The sequence below is a fragment of the Pipistrellus hanaki genome (assembly GCF_964339955.1).
Source record: "Pipistrellus hanaki genome assembly, chromosome: 9".
Taxonomy (NCBI): Eukaryota; Metazoa; Chordata; class Mammalia; order Chiroptera; family Vespertilionidae; genus Pipistrellus; species Pipistrellus hanaki.
In genome coordinates this window covers 25,416,598-25,432,131 of record NC_140511.1, presented here as the reverse complement: position 1 = coordinate 25,432,131, position 15,534 = coordinate 25,416,598, and the positions used below count along the sequence as shown (strand labels likewise).

Below are 15,534 nucleotides of genomic sequence, written 5' to 3'. Positions count from 1 at the left end.
CAGAGTGTGTATGAGTTTGAGGGGGTGATGTGGATGAATGGGTAGGAGTCAAAGGAAAAGAGAACTGGGAATGAGAACCAGTTAATCTGGAGTGCTTGGCAGGAGCAGGTCATGCAGGGATTTAGGAGCCACACAAGGAGTTGGATTTCATTCTGAGAAAACGTAGATAATTTTGAAGGGTTTAGGCAGGTGACAGACAGGTCAAACACCTAATTTAGAATACTCACTCTTTGGCAAGACTGGAAGGAGGCAGGCCAGTTAGCAAGCACTTGAAGTGAAAAGGGATAATGGTCAGAAGCTATTTTGGATGCTTTGCCCCTGGGTATGTCCATTCAGAATTCACTCTCTGTGCCAGAGTCCCATGGGACAGAGATGGGCCTGCAGCACATTAGCCTCGTGGATCTTTTGCCAGGAAAACTCTCTTCACCCTTATTGCTAATAACAACCCTACGGGCTATATGTACCCTCTTTCATGGCCTGCCATAGAACAGGTCTCAAGAAGGTCAGGGAAGAGATGCAAGTTGGTCTGTAGGTAAGGTGACCAGATGTACCGCTTTTGGCGGGACAGTCCCGATTTTTAACAATTTGTCCCGCGTCCCGTGGCGTTTTAAAAAAGTCCCGATTCAAATATTAAAACACTGCGGGACGCGGGACAAATTGTTAAAAATCGGGACTGTCCCACCAAAAGCAGGACGTCTGGTCACCTAATCTGTAGGGGAAGGGTACAAGAGGAGAGGGCACAGCCACGGGTGGGAGGAATGGGACAAAAGACATAGAGACAGAGAAATATGAGTGAAATACCAGAATGTGGGGGCCACAACTTCAGGTGCTCACCCACACAGACCTGTGGGCTACCAAGAAGCAGGGCCTTGAAGGGCTCCCTGTTTATGAGGTTCATGTTTCCTAAAGGCGGAGCTGAATTTCAGCTCCTATGAAAAGCAAACTGTGGCAAACGCCGGTGATTCAGGGTGGAGGGAATTAGCAGTCCAAAGAATGGGAAACAGGTCAGCAACCCCCATTCTTTCATCCCTGGGGACCTTGAAACTTGATTTTGCAGGATGCACAGGAAAGGAGTCATTGGCTTCCCTCTATTATGCTCTACTCAATTTATTGCTTGGAGACTGAGGTGCCACTTTATTGTTCAGATTCATTGTATAAAATGCAAGTATTCAGCCAGAGTCCTCTAATTAGTATCCAGAGAGCTGCCGAGGCGCTCTCTCTCTCCGTGTAAGTTTGGTTTTACCTGCTTAAAACACAATGCAGAAGAAGAAGATGATTCACTTGCATTACATCGCTCTGATTCGAGTAGTCTAAACATTTTTGCAGTCTTTTGTTTCAAACCTACAACTCTTTATAGTAAACACCTTCTGAATCTCAAATCTTTGTGCCTGATTTTAATTAGCATTAATGTGAAAATTTACTGATTATAGTAGTACACTGCCTAAATGTGTTTATGCTTCCTTTAGATTTCACAAGAAGACCGCCCCCCGTCCCTCCCTACCAAACTGATAAAACCTGGCATATGATTAGAAAAGGCAAAACTAATTAAAATGGGTGCAAAGGGGATTGTTTCAGCCACCTACATTAATGCACATTACAGTTAAATATCTGTCAGATTTTCCATTAACCCTCTTGCATATCCGTCTCCAGGATCAAATCTATTTCTTAACCTCATACCCCCTTTCTCCCTTGGTTGGAAACTTGGTATTCAACAGGCTAAATTACCCACTAATGCTTTAAATGCACAGCTCTTATTGATGGATGCAACACATGGACAAAGACCTTGGAATGAGAAGAATAAAAGCCATTCTCCTAACTGTGGATTTAAACCCTAACATGGTCTTGTTATTGTGCTTATGTCTTTATTGAGGGATAAAGGAGTTAATTGTTGTTTTACACTAATTCACTCCATTGTGCTCTGAACTATTATGTACAACCATGAAATAAAAATGAAAGTGGAATATCCAGCAAATAGAGTTATATTCTGTAAAAGACTAAAACAACATGTTCAGAATTGAACTTGTGGACTTAGGGGAGAGGCCCGTGTGATTTGGGCTCAATTACTATATAGAGTGGATTGTGAAGGATAAGAACAATGTGGTAGATGTACCAAATGGGAATCCAATAAATATTAGAGACAGATGTCTTCTTCAGATCAAAAGCTCATTGAAAGGAGGAACCATGCTTTCCTGATCTCTTAGAGGAGTACAAAGAGGGTTCTTTGGATCACTTAATCTTTTAATCTCCAATTTTTGGCACACTGTAGGTGCTCAATAAATTTTTATCACATGAATGAATGCAAGAATTATGGTTTTTCCCTATTGTGAAACTCTTCATAGTAATCCTGAACAGGTTCTTAAATCTTGATGGATCATGTTGAAGAAAAAGAGAGTGAATAAATTTGCTTTATCATTTTTAAAAATCTGACAAAACCCTTGGATTTTTTTGCTTTAAAAACTAAATCACATACCACTCCCTTGGGTTTTTTTTCCATTTTTATCTGGGATCAGAGGTACCAAAAAGCCCAGCAGCAAATCAGCCTAGCAACAGAAGCCTGAAATCAAAACATACACACAGACCAATGGAACATAACCGAGAGCCCAGAAATAAACCCACATGTATATGCACAAATAAATTTTGACAAAGAAACCAAAAATATACAATGGAGAAAAGAAAGCCTCGTCAATAAATGGTGCTGGGAAAATTGTAAAGCCACATACAAAAGAATGAAACCAGACTGCTATTTGTCATTATACATAAGAATTAACCAAAATAAATGAAAGACCTAAATATAGGACCTAAAACAATAAATTACATAGAAGAAAACAAAGGTACTACACGTGTGGACCTTGATCTAAGAGAGAGGATTCTGTGAGTTTAACCTCAAAGGCAATGGAAGCAAAAGCAAAATTAAATGAATGGGGCTGTATCAAACTAAAAAGCTTCTGCACAGCAAAAGAAACTATCAACAAATCTAAAAGGCAACCAACCAAATAGAAGACATTTGTAAACACCACCTATAGTAGGGGTTAAGGGGGAGAGATCAACCAAAGGACTTGTGTGCATGCATATAAGCCTAACCAGTGGTCATGGACAACAGGGGGTGGGGGCATATGTGGGGAGGGGTTTGGGATGGGAATGGGGGGATGAGGACAATTATGTGATACCATAACCACCTCTACCTATTTTCTAACATAGGAAGCACAGTTCTTAGCATTGGACTTAAACTCAGACCAGTTACTCACATTAACTCTAAACAAGTTATTTAACCTCTCTGAGCCTCAATGCCCTCACCTGCTAGGAAAGATTGGCAGTATCTACCATTTGGGTTATTTGTATATGGCACGGAAATGGAATTAATGTTAAAAAAACAAATGAATTAACTAACAAAACACATGAAAAATCCCCTCTGCTAATTTTTCCAATCAAGATTCTTCAAGACAAATCATCTATAATAATAAAAGTGTAATATGCTAATTAGGCTGGTCGTCCTTCCAGATGACCTTCTGGAGGAAGCTGGGGCTGTAAGGGAAGCCTGGGTCCTGGGTGCTGGAGGGAAGCCGTTGCCAGCAGCCAGTAGGGGAAGGAAGGCCTACTCTTGCACAAAGTTCGTGCATCAGGCCTCTGGTATTGATATATGTCTGGAAAGTCACTGTGGATTCTGGCCTTAGCACTAGTTTCCCGGAGTATTAAAAACAACTTTTTGTTTTCTTTGTAAACTTAAAAGATGAATGATAAAATATCAAAGATAAAATTTAAAAGCAAATTTTTGTTTCCTTTGTAAACTTAACAGATGAATGATAAAATATCAAAGATCAAATGACTATGCAAACATAAGCTCCTGGTCTGCCATGGACAACTGTCAGTGTGTCTGTGCCAGACCCTTTCCCTTTTGCCAGCATAACCTCATCAAGGTGAGTCCTAACAGAAATCACCAAATGGTCAAAGGTCACTTGCAATGATCACCTCACTTTTCTTGAGTTTCTATCCTAACTTCCCTCTGGATTTCATGTCATTATACTTTACCCTTGACCGTAAGTTAGTTACTGTCTTTTGGCTTCCCTCCTGGGTTCTGGATATACTGATTGACTTTGTTTCCCAGCTTTTTTTTAGGACTTAAGCTTGTTTCATCTTTGGCCCTTCATGCTCCTGACTTCCTTTAACCTTGTTTTAGCCCCTAAACCAGTGGTTCCCAACCTTCCTAATGCCGCGACCCTTCAATACAGTTCTTCATGTTGTGGTGACCCCCAACCATAAAATTATTTTCGTTGTTACTTCATAATTTTGCTACTGTTAATGAATCGTAATGTAAATATCTGTGTTTTCTGATGGTCTTAGTCTCTACAGCAGTGGCTCTCAACCTGTGGTTGAGAACTGCTAGCAGGATCACCTAAGACCGTGGGAAAACACAGATCTTTACATTATGATTCATCACAGTAGCAAAATCACAGTTATGAAGTAGCAATGAAAATAATGTATTGAAGTATCGAGGCATTAGAAAAGTTGAGAACCACTGCCCTAAATCCAAACCCTGGCACTAGCCTGTTGACTGACATTTTAGCCCCAAGAAAAGGGCGGTTTGCATGATATATTGTTGTAGAACACTGATTCATGATGATTTTCCCATTAGAAAAGGTATGTCCTGCTGATCCAAGGTTCTGTCTCTTCTCTAGCATGTCCTCTGGCAATTGTAAGTATGTAAAAGTATTAGGTTTATCAGTTAATAACACAGATTTATTTCAATAGATGGAGTTACACATATGTTGATATATATATATATATATATATATATATATATATATATATATATATATGATTTGATATGTATGCTATTTTGTTGAATTGACAGCAAGCTTCAAAATTTCATATTTCAAATTTGCTGAAGGTGTTAACATCATAGATATCTTTATGCTTAAAAATGTTGAATTTTGTGCCAAAAAAATAGCGTTTGTGGGAAGTTTTAATTCATTATTTTGAGGAAAAAATTAATGTCAAGACATCTATGGCCTTTCTATACATCAATAGTGAACTTACAGAAAGAGAGACTAAAAAAAAACAATCCCATTTACCATTACACCAAAAAAATTAAGATACCTAGGAAATAAACTTAACTAAGGAGGTAAAAGACCTATACGTGGAAAACTACAGGACATTGAAAAAAGAGATAGAGGAAAATGTAAACAGATGGAAGAACATACCACGAGAAAATAAACAAATGGGACTACATCAAAATAAAAAGCTTTTTTTTTTTTTTTTTTTTTTTACAGAAAAAGAAACTATCAACAAAACAACAAGAAAGCCCACTATATGGGAGAACATATTTGCAAATGTTATCAGTGATAAAAGTTTAATCTTCAACATCTATAGGCAGCTAATACAACTTAATAAAAGAAAGAGAAATGATCCAATAAAAAAATGGGCAACGGATGTAAATAGAATCTTTTCAAAAGAAGACAGAAGGAAGGCCAAGAGGCACATGAAAACATGCTCAAAATTACTAATTATCCGAGAGATGCAAATCAAAACGATAATGCAGTGCCATCTCACACCTGTCAGAATGGCAATCATCAACAAATCAACAAACGACAAGTGTTGGCGAGGATGCGGAAAAAAAGGAACCCTTGTGCACTGCTGGTGGGAATGTACGTATATTGGTGCAGCCACTGTGGAGAACAGCATGGAGTTTTCTCTAAAAACTAAAAATGGAACTCCCATTTGACCCAGTAATCCCACTCCTATGAATATATCCTAAGAAACTGGAAACACCAATCAGAAAGGATATATGCACCCCTATATTCATAGCAGCACAATTTACAATAGCTAAGATTTGGAAACAGCCTAGGTGCCCATCAGCAGATGACTGGATCAGAAAACTATGGTACATCTACACAATAGAATACTATGCTGCCATAAAAAAGAAGGAATTCTTCCCATTTGCAGCAACCTGGATGGAATTGGAGAACATTATGCTAAGTGAAGTAAGCCAGTCAATGAAAGAAAAATACCACATGATCTCACTCATTTATGGATAATAAAGAATATTTAAACCATTGAACAAAAAGATACAGAGACAGTAAAGCATCAAACAGAATGTCAAATTACAGTGGGAAGGTTAGGGAGAGGTGGGGAGATAAGAGATCAACTGAAGGACTTGTATGCATGCATATAAGCATAACCAATGAATGCAAAACTCTGGGGGGTGAGGGCATGTATGGGAGTGGGATGGGGGGCAATGGTAAGATATGTACACATATAATACCTTAATAAAAAAATGAGGGGGAAAAAGATGTGTGTCAAACTCAAAAACAACTTGCACAAAGATTAAATGTTGCTCAACAAACAATTTCCAATTGTTTACAAGTAATGGGAAAGATTTTAAAGGAAGAAAAATGGTGCCACATCAACTGAATGAAAGACAAATGGAAAACCGAAAAGTAATCAATAAAATGTTGCTTCAATGGCATGAAAGTCTTTTTTTGTATCAATTTGTGACTGGTGATAAAAAGTGGATTTATTTTGAGAATCCCAAAGTCACAAAATCATGGGTTGATCCAGCTCAACCATCAGCATCGACTCCAAGGCCAAATCGCTTCAGAAAAAAGACAATGCTCTGCATTTGGTGGGATCAAGGAGGTGTGCTGTATTATGAGCTTTTAAAACCAGGTGAAACCATTAATCAACAACAAAGAATCAATTGGAAACACGCTTTGATCATGAAACCACCAGAATGTTCCAGAAGACATGGCAAAGTAATTTTGCTTTATGATGACCCACCATCACACACTTCAAAACCAGTTAAAGACACATTAGAAGATCTTGCCTGGGAAGTATTAATCCACCCACTGTATTCACCAGACATTGCTCCTTCAGATTATCACTTGTTCTGATTGATGGCACATGTACTTTCTGAGCAGCACTTCAAAACGTCCAAAGAAGTGGAAAATTTGGTCTCTGAATGGTTTGCCTCAAAACAAGAAAAGTTCTATTGGGATGGTATCCACAAATTACCTGAAAGATGGGGGAAATGTGTAGCTAGCAATGGATATTACTTTGAATAAAGCACTTTTGATGTTTCTCTTGAAATTACCATGTTTTCTTTGATTACAAAATCTGCCATTATGGCCGAAACCGGTTTGGCTAGGTGGATAGAGCATCAGCCTGCAGGTTCGATTCCAATCAAGGGTATGTACCTTGGTTGCAGGCTCGATTCCAATCGAGAGTCTGAAGAGTCCCAGGTTCGATTCCAATCAAGGGTATGTACCTTGGTTGCCGGCACATCCCCAGTAGCAGGTGTGCAGGAGGCAGCTGATCGATGTTTCTCTCTCATTGATGTTTCTGGCTCTCTATCCCTCTCCCTTCCTCTCTGTAAAAAAATCAATAAAATATATTTTAAAAAAAATCTGCCATTATGCACACCTAGTATTGTCAGTATATGAAAAGTACAGTGATTCCCCCACCCTCACCCAGGCCAGTTGGGAAACAGTTTTCTGAGGGTTAATCTTGAAGATCAGACATAAACAAAATTACCTTCCAAAAGAGGGGAGGAGAACATTAGGAGACTTGCCTGATTTAAGTCAGGATTGATATGTAGAGTAGTGAAGGATAAACTTGGCTAGGCAGAGAGAGTGTGGTGAGGTTCTTGATGTATGATTGAGGAGCTTGGCTTTAAACGAAGGAGGAAATGTACAAATTTATGTTTCGGTCATAACAAACCATCCATTCACTGGCTGCCTGCCCTCTCAGAATTTTTAGAGATGGGAGAATTCTAAACCAAATATAGAATCCACTTGAGTTTCATGGATCTAATGTTAGAAAAAAAAGTCACACTTTTAAGTGTCTAATTAAAAAGCTCTGAAAAAAAAGATCATTTTTTGACTCAAGAGATCAGTGCTTTCGGACTACTCTTATATGAGTCCTGGTCAGCCAGTAACTCTTTCACACCTTAAACAAGTCATGAAGATAGATCCGACCTGCATGCATTACATCCCGCTCTTGCCCTCTCCCATAACCTTCAAATCAGAAAGGGAAGAAAATTATAGCCGGGAGCTTTTCCAATTTGAAAAGCCCCAAACATTAGCAAGACAGAGTGGCTGAAGACATTTTGTGAAATGCCAAATGCCATTTGTTCTCAAAGTCTCTGGAGAAGGGGCTTTACTCAAAACCACCCCAGGCAATGGAACAATAAGATGTTTATAGCAATTCGATTATGCTGCATCTGTCCCTTAGGAATTTCCAGGAGAGCAGAGGTGGGTACCCAACAAAGGGAGAGGGGCCTAGGAATCCCCCAAATTTAGCCTCTGCTTGAGCAAGCAGATCTGTCTGAGTTCTGAAAGTTGAGCAGAAGGCCATCTGTGCACCCTCTACTGGGTAAATTACAAGCAACCAATGAACAAATTCAGTGTACCATTCTGTAGCAGAAAGCCAAGATTTCCAGCATTTCCAAGGCTAAAGGGCTCCAATTAGCAAATCCCATAGTAAATCTTCCTGTGTTTGACATAAAGTGAGTATGACAAGCAGAAAAAAAGTCACGACTATTGTTTTCATTTAGGATGCTTTTAGTTGATAAACTTAAGAGTTGCTGAATTATCAATCCCCCATCCCATGTCTTTGATCATGAGTAGTAGAGATTTAGTGAATCTGAAATGAGAATACATATGTGTACTGTTTACTGTGGATGGGAGAGTTAAATCTATTCTCTTTGAGTTGAGAATACTTGGCAATATACTGGATGAGACAATAAAAATTAGAAAAACTTGACCTGTCCAGTGTTGCTCAGTGGTTAGAGGGCTGGCCTTTGGATGGAAGGGTCACAGGTTCAATGGTTCCTGGTCAAGGACACGTACCTGGGCTGCAGGCTTGATCCCCAGGCCTGGTTAGGGTGTATGCAGAAGGCAACCAATCAATGTGTCTTTCTCAGATCAATTTTTTTCCTCCCTCCCTACTTCCCTTTCCCCTTTTCCTCTCTCTAGAAATCAATGGGAAAAATATCTTTGGTGAGGATTAACAACAACAATAGAAATTAGAAAAAAATCTTTGAAATATTTACATCCAAACGAAAGATGCTTCTCAAAGTTATCATCTTGGGAAGGAACTTATTTTCTTGATTGCCTTCAGAGAAAGTTCACAAACCAAGCTTGACATGCAGCCATATAAGATCAGTTATTCCTTGTTTTTGACCCAAAGCAGCATTATCCAGCTTGACTATTTAAAAAAAAAAACCCTGACAGGATGAATATTATTGCATTGGTAATAATCCACTCAGTGTACTAAAAGCTCTGAAGAAAATCCCCAGAGGAAAACTTTGTAACTATAGTGAATAGCACCATTATCAGAATGGGCCCAACTCCACAAAGGTGAATGCTTTCAAGAAGGCAACACTTACTTGACTCTAGAGCTCTGCTACATTCACTTCCAACTCAGGCTCAAAAGACTTCAGAGTCATAGCTCATAGAATCATTGAGCTGGAAGGGACACAGGTTCAATCTACAAAACTGAAATAAACCTTTAAATGGGTAGCCACTCACCTTTCTATTAAGAAGAGGCCTTTCGCTTGGAATGCCACCGCTATTTCTAACACTTTTGAAAAGCCTTCTCAAAAAAGGTGAAAATTATCTGGGCATTCTATGTATCCTATGCATTGGGAAAAGAAAAAATCACCTAAGACACTGGAAGATGTTTGTTGAGTTTGCCATTAATACCCATTAATGTGCTTGGATCCTAGAAGCTGAGTTGGGGACTAAGGGACCAGAAGTATGGTGTATGGTTGTTGATGTGAGCAGTAGAGCTGGAAACAGGACAGATGTCAGAGGTGGCAGGAAGGCTCCCAAAGAAAACTGATGAGGCACCTGCTGCAAATTATTTATTTTGACTAGCTCCATAATGTTCATCCTTAGGAAGGTCTACAACTAGGCAGTTACACAGACTATTTTAGTTCTTTTAACAATCCCAAAGGTGAGAGATTTAAGACTTTCTCTATCCCAAAAGGACTTAATCAACTATGTATATTGTGTAAATATTGTCCAGTATGAGAAGATGAATTCCTTTTGAGAATCCCACAACGATTTCTAGGTGGTCATTCATTTCTCAACAAATCCTACCTGTGAGCTGCACAGCCTAGTGGCTGAATGCACAACCCTTCAAAGTAGACCCATCAGAAACCTGGCTCAGCTACTTATTATCTGTGTGGTTGTGGGAAAGTTACTTAACCTCTCTGTGCCTCACCTGTAAAATGAGAATAATGGTATTTCACTCAGATGGGTAAAATGAGATACCACAAGTAAGGGAGGCAGAAGTCATGCCATTTATAGAGTAAACACTCAAGAAATGCTCTCATTAATATGTCATTACTTATTATTTCCATTTTTATGGTCTGAAGTCTGAGCCCAGGGAGGATAAATCACTCCCCACTCACTATATTGCTAGAGGGAAAAAATAGTGATTGTTCTCTTTTATTCCTCCAATATTATTTTGTTAGAATTTGAGACTTACTCTAATGCCTTTCCTATATAATACTAATACTTGTTAAAATATTTTGATATCACATATGGTTCTTTCCATGATAACCACAATAATAGCCAACTTTTTTCTAGACTCTAAACTAAGAATTATATAATTTCATTATTAAAAAAACCTAGGGTATATTATTATCAATTTTAAAGGTTAGGAAACTGAGGCTTAGAGGACTTGCTTGAAGTCAAGTACCTAGTGAGTGTTGGTAAGAATTTGAACCTTAATTCATCCAAATCAATATGGCTACATGTAACTGAGAAAGTAGTTCCACAGTACCATTTGTTTTTAAATGATCCCCAAACTACCCATATTAAAAACAAAACCTTCTAAAATATACACATGACTCTTAATAAGTCCATTCTTCATAATCTACAATTAAAATATAGATCACTCTTTAAACAAGAACTGAAAGCGCTTTACTTGATACACAGTTCTAGGATCCTAGTTGAGTCTAGTTTTCTCACATCTAGGGCAAAGGGTAGCTTGGCCACAGTCTGTGGTGCTTGTGGCATTCTTTTCTGGGCTGTGACCATGAAAACTACTCTAGGAATGGGACTGAAATTAGGCTCTGTGCCATTGTTCTGTCCCAACATACTGTGTTGACATGTAATTTGCTGACTTTGTGCTTGGACACTAATGTAGACCTGTCAAATTACATGCATAAGCAGCAACATTCAAGTTCCTTCCCTCATGCCTGTCTCCCTCCCTCCCTCCCTCCCTCCCTCCCTCCCTCCCTCCCTCCCTCCCTCCCTCCCTCCTTCCCTCCCTTCCTCCCTCCCTCCCTTCCTCCCTCCATTTCTTTCTTCCTCCCTCCCTCCCTCCCTCCCTCCCTCCCTCCTTCCCTCCCTCCTTCCCTTTCTTCCTTTCTTTTTTTTTCCAGGAAGAGTTTCCTCTTTCAAGTTCCCTAAGAATTAGAGTACGTGCTCTGGAGATACATAGTTCTTTCTTCATACTATTCAAATACACATGTTTGGGGCAGAATAAAATCCCTATTTTATGGTAACCACAGGATGTAAGGTAACCACAGATTTTTGTTGTTCATCATCATGATGACTTCATCCTTTAACATGTAACTTTAACTCCAACATTACTTTCTCCAGAAGCCTGCTCTGGTTTCCCTTTGCTGGGTAAGATACCCAACCTCTGTGCTCTCACATCATTCCCCTTGCCTCTCATAAAATGATAGTCTTTAAAGCCTGTCTCCCTCTGGAGGCCGTGCTTGCAGACAAGGATCACGTCTAATTTAAGGTTAATACTCAGCACCAACATGGAGTCACAGCAGGATCTATTATGATGGGTGGGGCATTAAGACATTTTAAATGGTTGGTATGGATGGTAAACTAGTTGTTAAATACTTTCAATATCACATGTGGCCTTATGTCAACACTCAGCATAATCACAACATCTTGCACATGGTAGGTGTTCAGGTTGCACTTGTTGACTTAATGACCAATTTATGGACTGGATGAATAAACAATGAGCATATCAGAATCTGATTGACAACTGGACCTGTAACCAAAGGCATGGATTATAATGAAACATTCTTAATACGCAAGAGCCTTTGATCCCTACAGATCTCGATGACATTAACGCCCTATAAAGAAATACTAGCTCAAGACTCCTTGAGGTCTTCATATGGATCCGCAGAATCACGGGTCTTGATCCTGTCCCAACACAAACATAATGGTAACCAAAACACAATGATCAAGACCCGTGGTCTATGGGCACTCTGTGCTTGGAGTAGCAGAGCCCTTACCTGTCTGTGTTGTTGGGAGACTTGGTATCCCAGTCCTGTGATGGGCGGATTCTGCATTTTCTGGAGCAGGATCTTTTGCTGAAGTGGCAAAGATGACCTTAGCAAAGGCTGGTTTGACAGAGGTTGGGTGGGCTGAGAGGGTGGCTGCTGTGTCTGCTGCTGCTGCTGCTGTTGCTGTTGTCGTTGCTGCTGCTGCTGCTGCTGCTGCTGCTGCTGAGCTGACATCGAGCTCTGTTGCTGCTGCTGCTGCTGCTGCTGCTGCTGTTGGGTGTAGTGTAGGAGAGAAGGCTTGTTCTGAGAAGGCAAAACAGAAGGCATCTGTTGGTTTGCTTGATCTGAGTTAAAATGGAACAAAGGCTTGGTGTTGCCAAGACGGGGCTCCATGGCCGTGTGCGAGCTGTTCATAAAGCTTCGACTGAGATCCTGAGGCTTTGGCTGCATAAGCACATCCAGGTGCCCACCCTGGGCCGAGGGGCTGGCCTTGTACATGTAGTTAGCCATGACTTTTGACTGGCTGCTGCTGCTGGCTACCCCAGGCATGGGGGAGCCCTGTGGGCTGAATGGCTGCTGACCGAAAGAAGGGCTAGGGATTTTCTCCTGCCCGAATGGACCTGGAGATGGCCCAGCGGGAGAGGGCAAGGCTGACCAGTTGGTGGGCTGGTGCTGCTGCTGCTGGTGCTGCTGCATCCGGGCATGCTGTTGACGGTTGGCAGCTATCTGTTTGAGCTGTTGGGCATGGGACACTTCCTGCCAGCTTGGCAAGGCCCGGCTTGCTCCTGAGGCTGTCTGAGGCTGAGCCTGGCTCTGAGGGACCGAAGGAATTGGGGAGGAAGTGGACAGGGCAGTGTTGGCCATGGAGAATGCAGGGCCGGCTGATGGGGGCCTCAACTGAGGAGAGCCCGATGGCCCCTGGGTCAGACCAGGTGAGTATTCACTTTTGATCACTGTCTTCTCCATAGAAATGGAGGGCCTGGGAGTGCTTCTCTGGCTTTGCTGACCCAAGTCAATGTTAAATGGATCGTCCTGCTTTATGGTGGCGTTGATCATGTTCTCCAGCTCAAGGTCACTCATCGGAGGAACAGATATGTTGGTCAGTTCATTGAACAGTTCCTGCAGTTCAGGATCCATCATTTGCTCTCCGGAGTCATCTCCGTACCTATTAGAAAAAATATTCTCCTGGGTCATCTGGCCATCCATGTGCTTACTGCAAGACAGAGTCTCCCCTGGCTCCTTCTTTACTTCTTTCAAGCCCATGTTAAACATGCCATTGCCAGGAGAATGTGTGTGGGGAGGCAGATTGTTAGTCTTTCTCAGGGGTGCTTGGCTCATGGGCAAGGTCCCTGACATAATCTGACTTTGTCCATTGTTTACTTGGAGACCTCCTTGTCCTGCAGAGAGGTTCTCCCCAACTCGGATTCTTTTGATATCAAGGAAGGAGTTGTCCACAAAGCCGTTGGGCCTCTTGCTGTTGGCAGGAGACAGATTGACTATCTGTTTTCTTTTCAAGGAACCCTGGAGCTGAAAGACAAGAGGGAAAGAAAGATAAAATGAGATATGAATCCAGATGTGCTTTTTTTCAAAAGTGACATAATATTTAAACGTTTCTTCCATTTACACACAGGAAGAATTAAAAAAGAAGCACCAATGAAGCCGAGTCTGGAATATGATGAAACTCGCAGTAGCAAAACAGAACAAAATAAAATGTTTCTGGAGGAGCAGATCAATTAGTGGTCAGAGGTCACTGTGGTTCCATGATAGTGACATAGGCCAATGGATGAAGAATCCTGCATAGATCATCAGGAGCTATTGGTAATATCTACAGTGCATCACCACAGTGTTGTTGATTTTTCTTGTAGGTCAAAATATTCCACATGCCTGTACACATAACCCCACACACCTACAGGCGACTGGCATGAACACGGCTTTGACCAAGATGGGAAACACAGAAAAGTATAAAGCTGGGATACAATTTCTACTTGTGTTTTCCCCCCACAGATTCAACCCTTTCATTGCTATTATCCTCTACATAAGTATTGGAATTATTGTTGTGCCCAAGGAGATATGCTATCTGACGTTCATCGACTCTTCCTCCTGTAATTCTGTGGCTTTGCAGTTGAGCCTATGCAGCAACATTGTGTGGGTGCACAGAAACCATGATTTTATCATTTATCATCGGAGACACTCTCAGCACAGATTTCCCTGGGGATTTGTTTCCTCCGTGTTTGCAACAACCGATTAGATGTGTATTACTTTATGGATAAGTAAAGTGAGGCTCAGAGAGGCTAAGTAACTTGCCCAGTGTCACACAGCTAGGAAGTGCTAGACCTGGGCTTTAACTTATGGTCTGTCTAGTTCTAAAGCCTGTGTCACTTCCACTATATTATAATGCTGGAATTGGCATGGTAAGGGGTTAGAATTTGCCCAGGAGAACAGGAAGAGGGAAGTGAGCACAGAGACATCCTGGATCTCTGCTAAAATGATGAGGAATCTGGGAATGGCCAGGATGCAGCACAGAACCTAATGTGAGCATGATGTTTCTAGTCATCAGTGCCTGTTTCAGTAACTCTTTATCTGTGGTTTTCCTCATTCACAGGTGGTATATAGTTATGGTAGATGTGCCATGTGTTGCCTTTTACCATTGCTAACTGGTAATCAGAGAAAGGAACCCAACCCAAGCTGAGCCAATCAGCTCCTTCCTTGGTAATCCTATGGCTCTCTTTGGGTGGCTGCACAGTGATTTACAAAAACGTGTGAGCTGCTGTTCCATTACGTCCACCTGACCATAGAGAAAGTAAGTCCAGAGAGAGAACAAGGAAGCATAGTGGAAAGACACAAGATTTAGGGGGCTGATTCAATCCCAGGTCAGCTCTGCAACTTTCCTTGTAGTCCTTGATACTTTGCAATCTTTATATTAAATCCCCCTTTTTGCTTAAGCTTATATGAGTTGGGCTTCTGTTATTTTCAATTAAGACTCTCAATGAAGTCCCATGTGACTTCACAGTCAGTGATGAGCAATGTGCAGCAAGGGGTAGGGTATAATTTGTACTGGGTGTGAAGCTCCTCCCTCTCTTCTCTGAGTGTTTCTGGACTCCTAATCCTGTCTACTCACGAATGTAGGCAACGTCATCACAGAACACTGGTCAGCCATCACCCCATTTAGCAGAAACTCCAAGTTGCCACTGTCTGTCCTCATGAGGTCAGAAAGAGCACAGACCAAAGAGGTCAGCCATGCTACCCCAAGAGTGGCCACACTGATTTATTTCAGTATA

At 41.1% G+C, this 15,534-nt stretch overlaps 1 protein-coding gene across 1 annotated transcript in view; it reads right to left on the bottom strand.

Moving 5' to 3' along the window:
• Window positions 1-15,534, bottom strand: part of MAML2 (mastermind like transcriptional coactivator 2) — a 350,942-nt gene that overhangs the window by 97,997 nt on the left and 237,411 nt on the right. Inside the window, exon 2 of the mRNA XM_084895370.1 lies at window positions 12,266-13,783. Within this exon, the coding sequence (XP_084751496.1) occupies window positions 12,266-13,783 (1,518 nt within the window). The remainder of the gene's footprint in view (window positions 1-12,265; window positions 13,784-15,534) is intronic.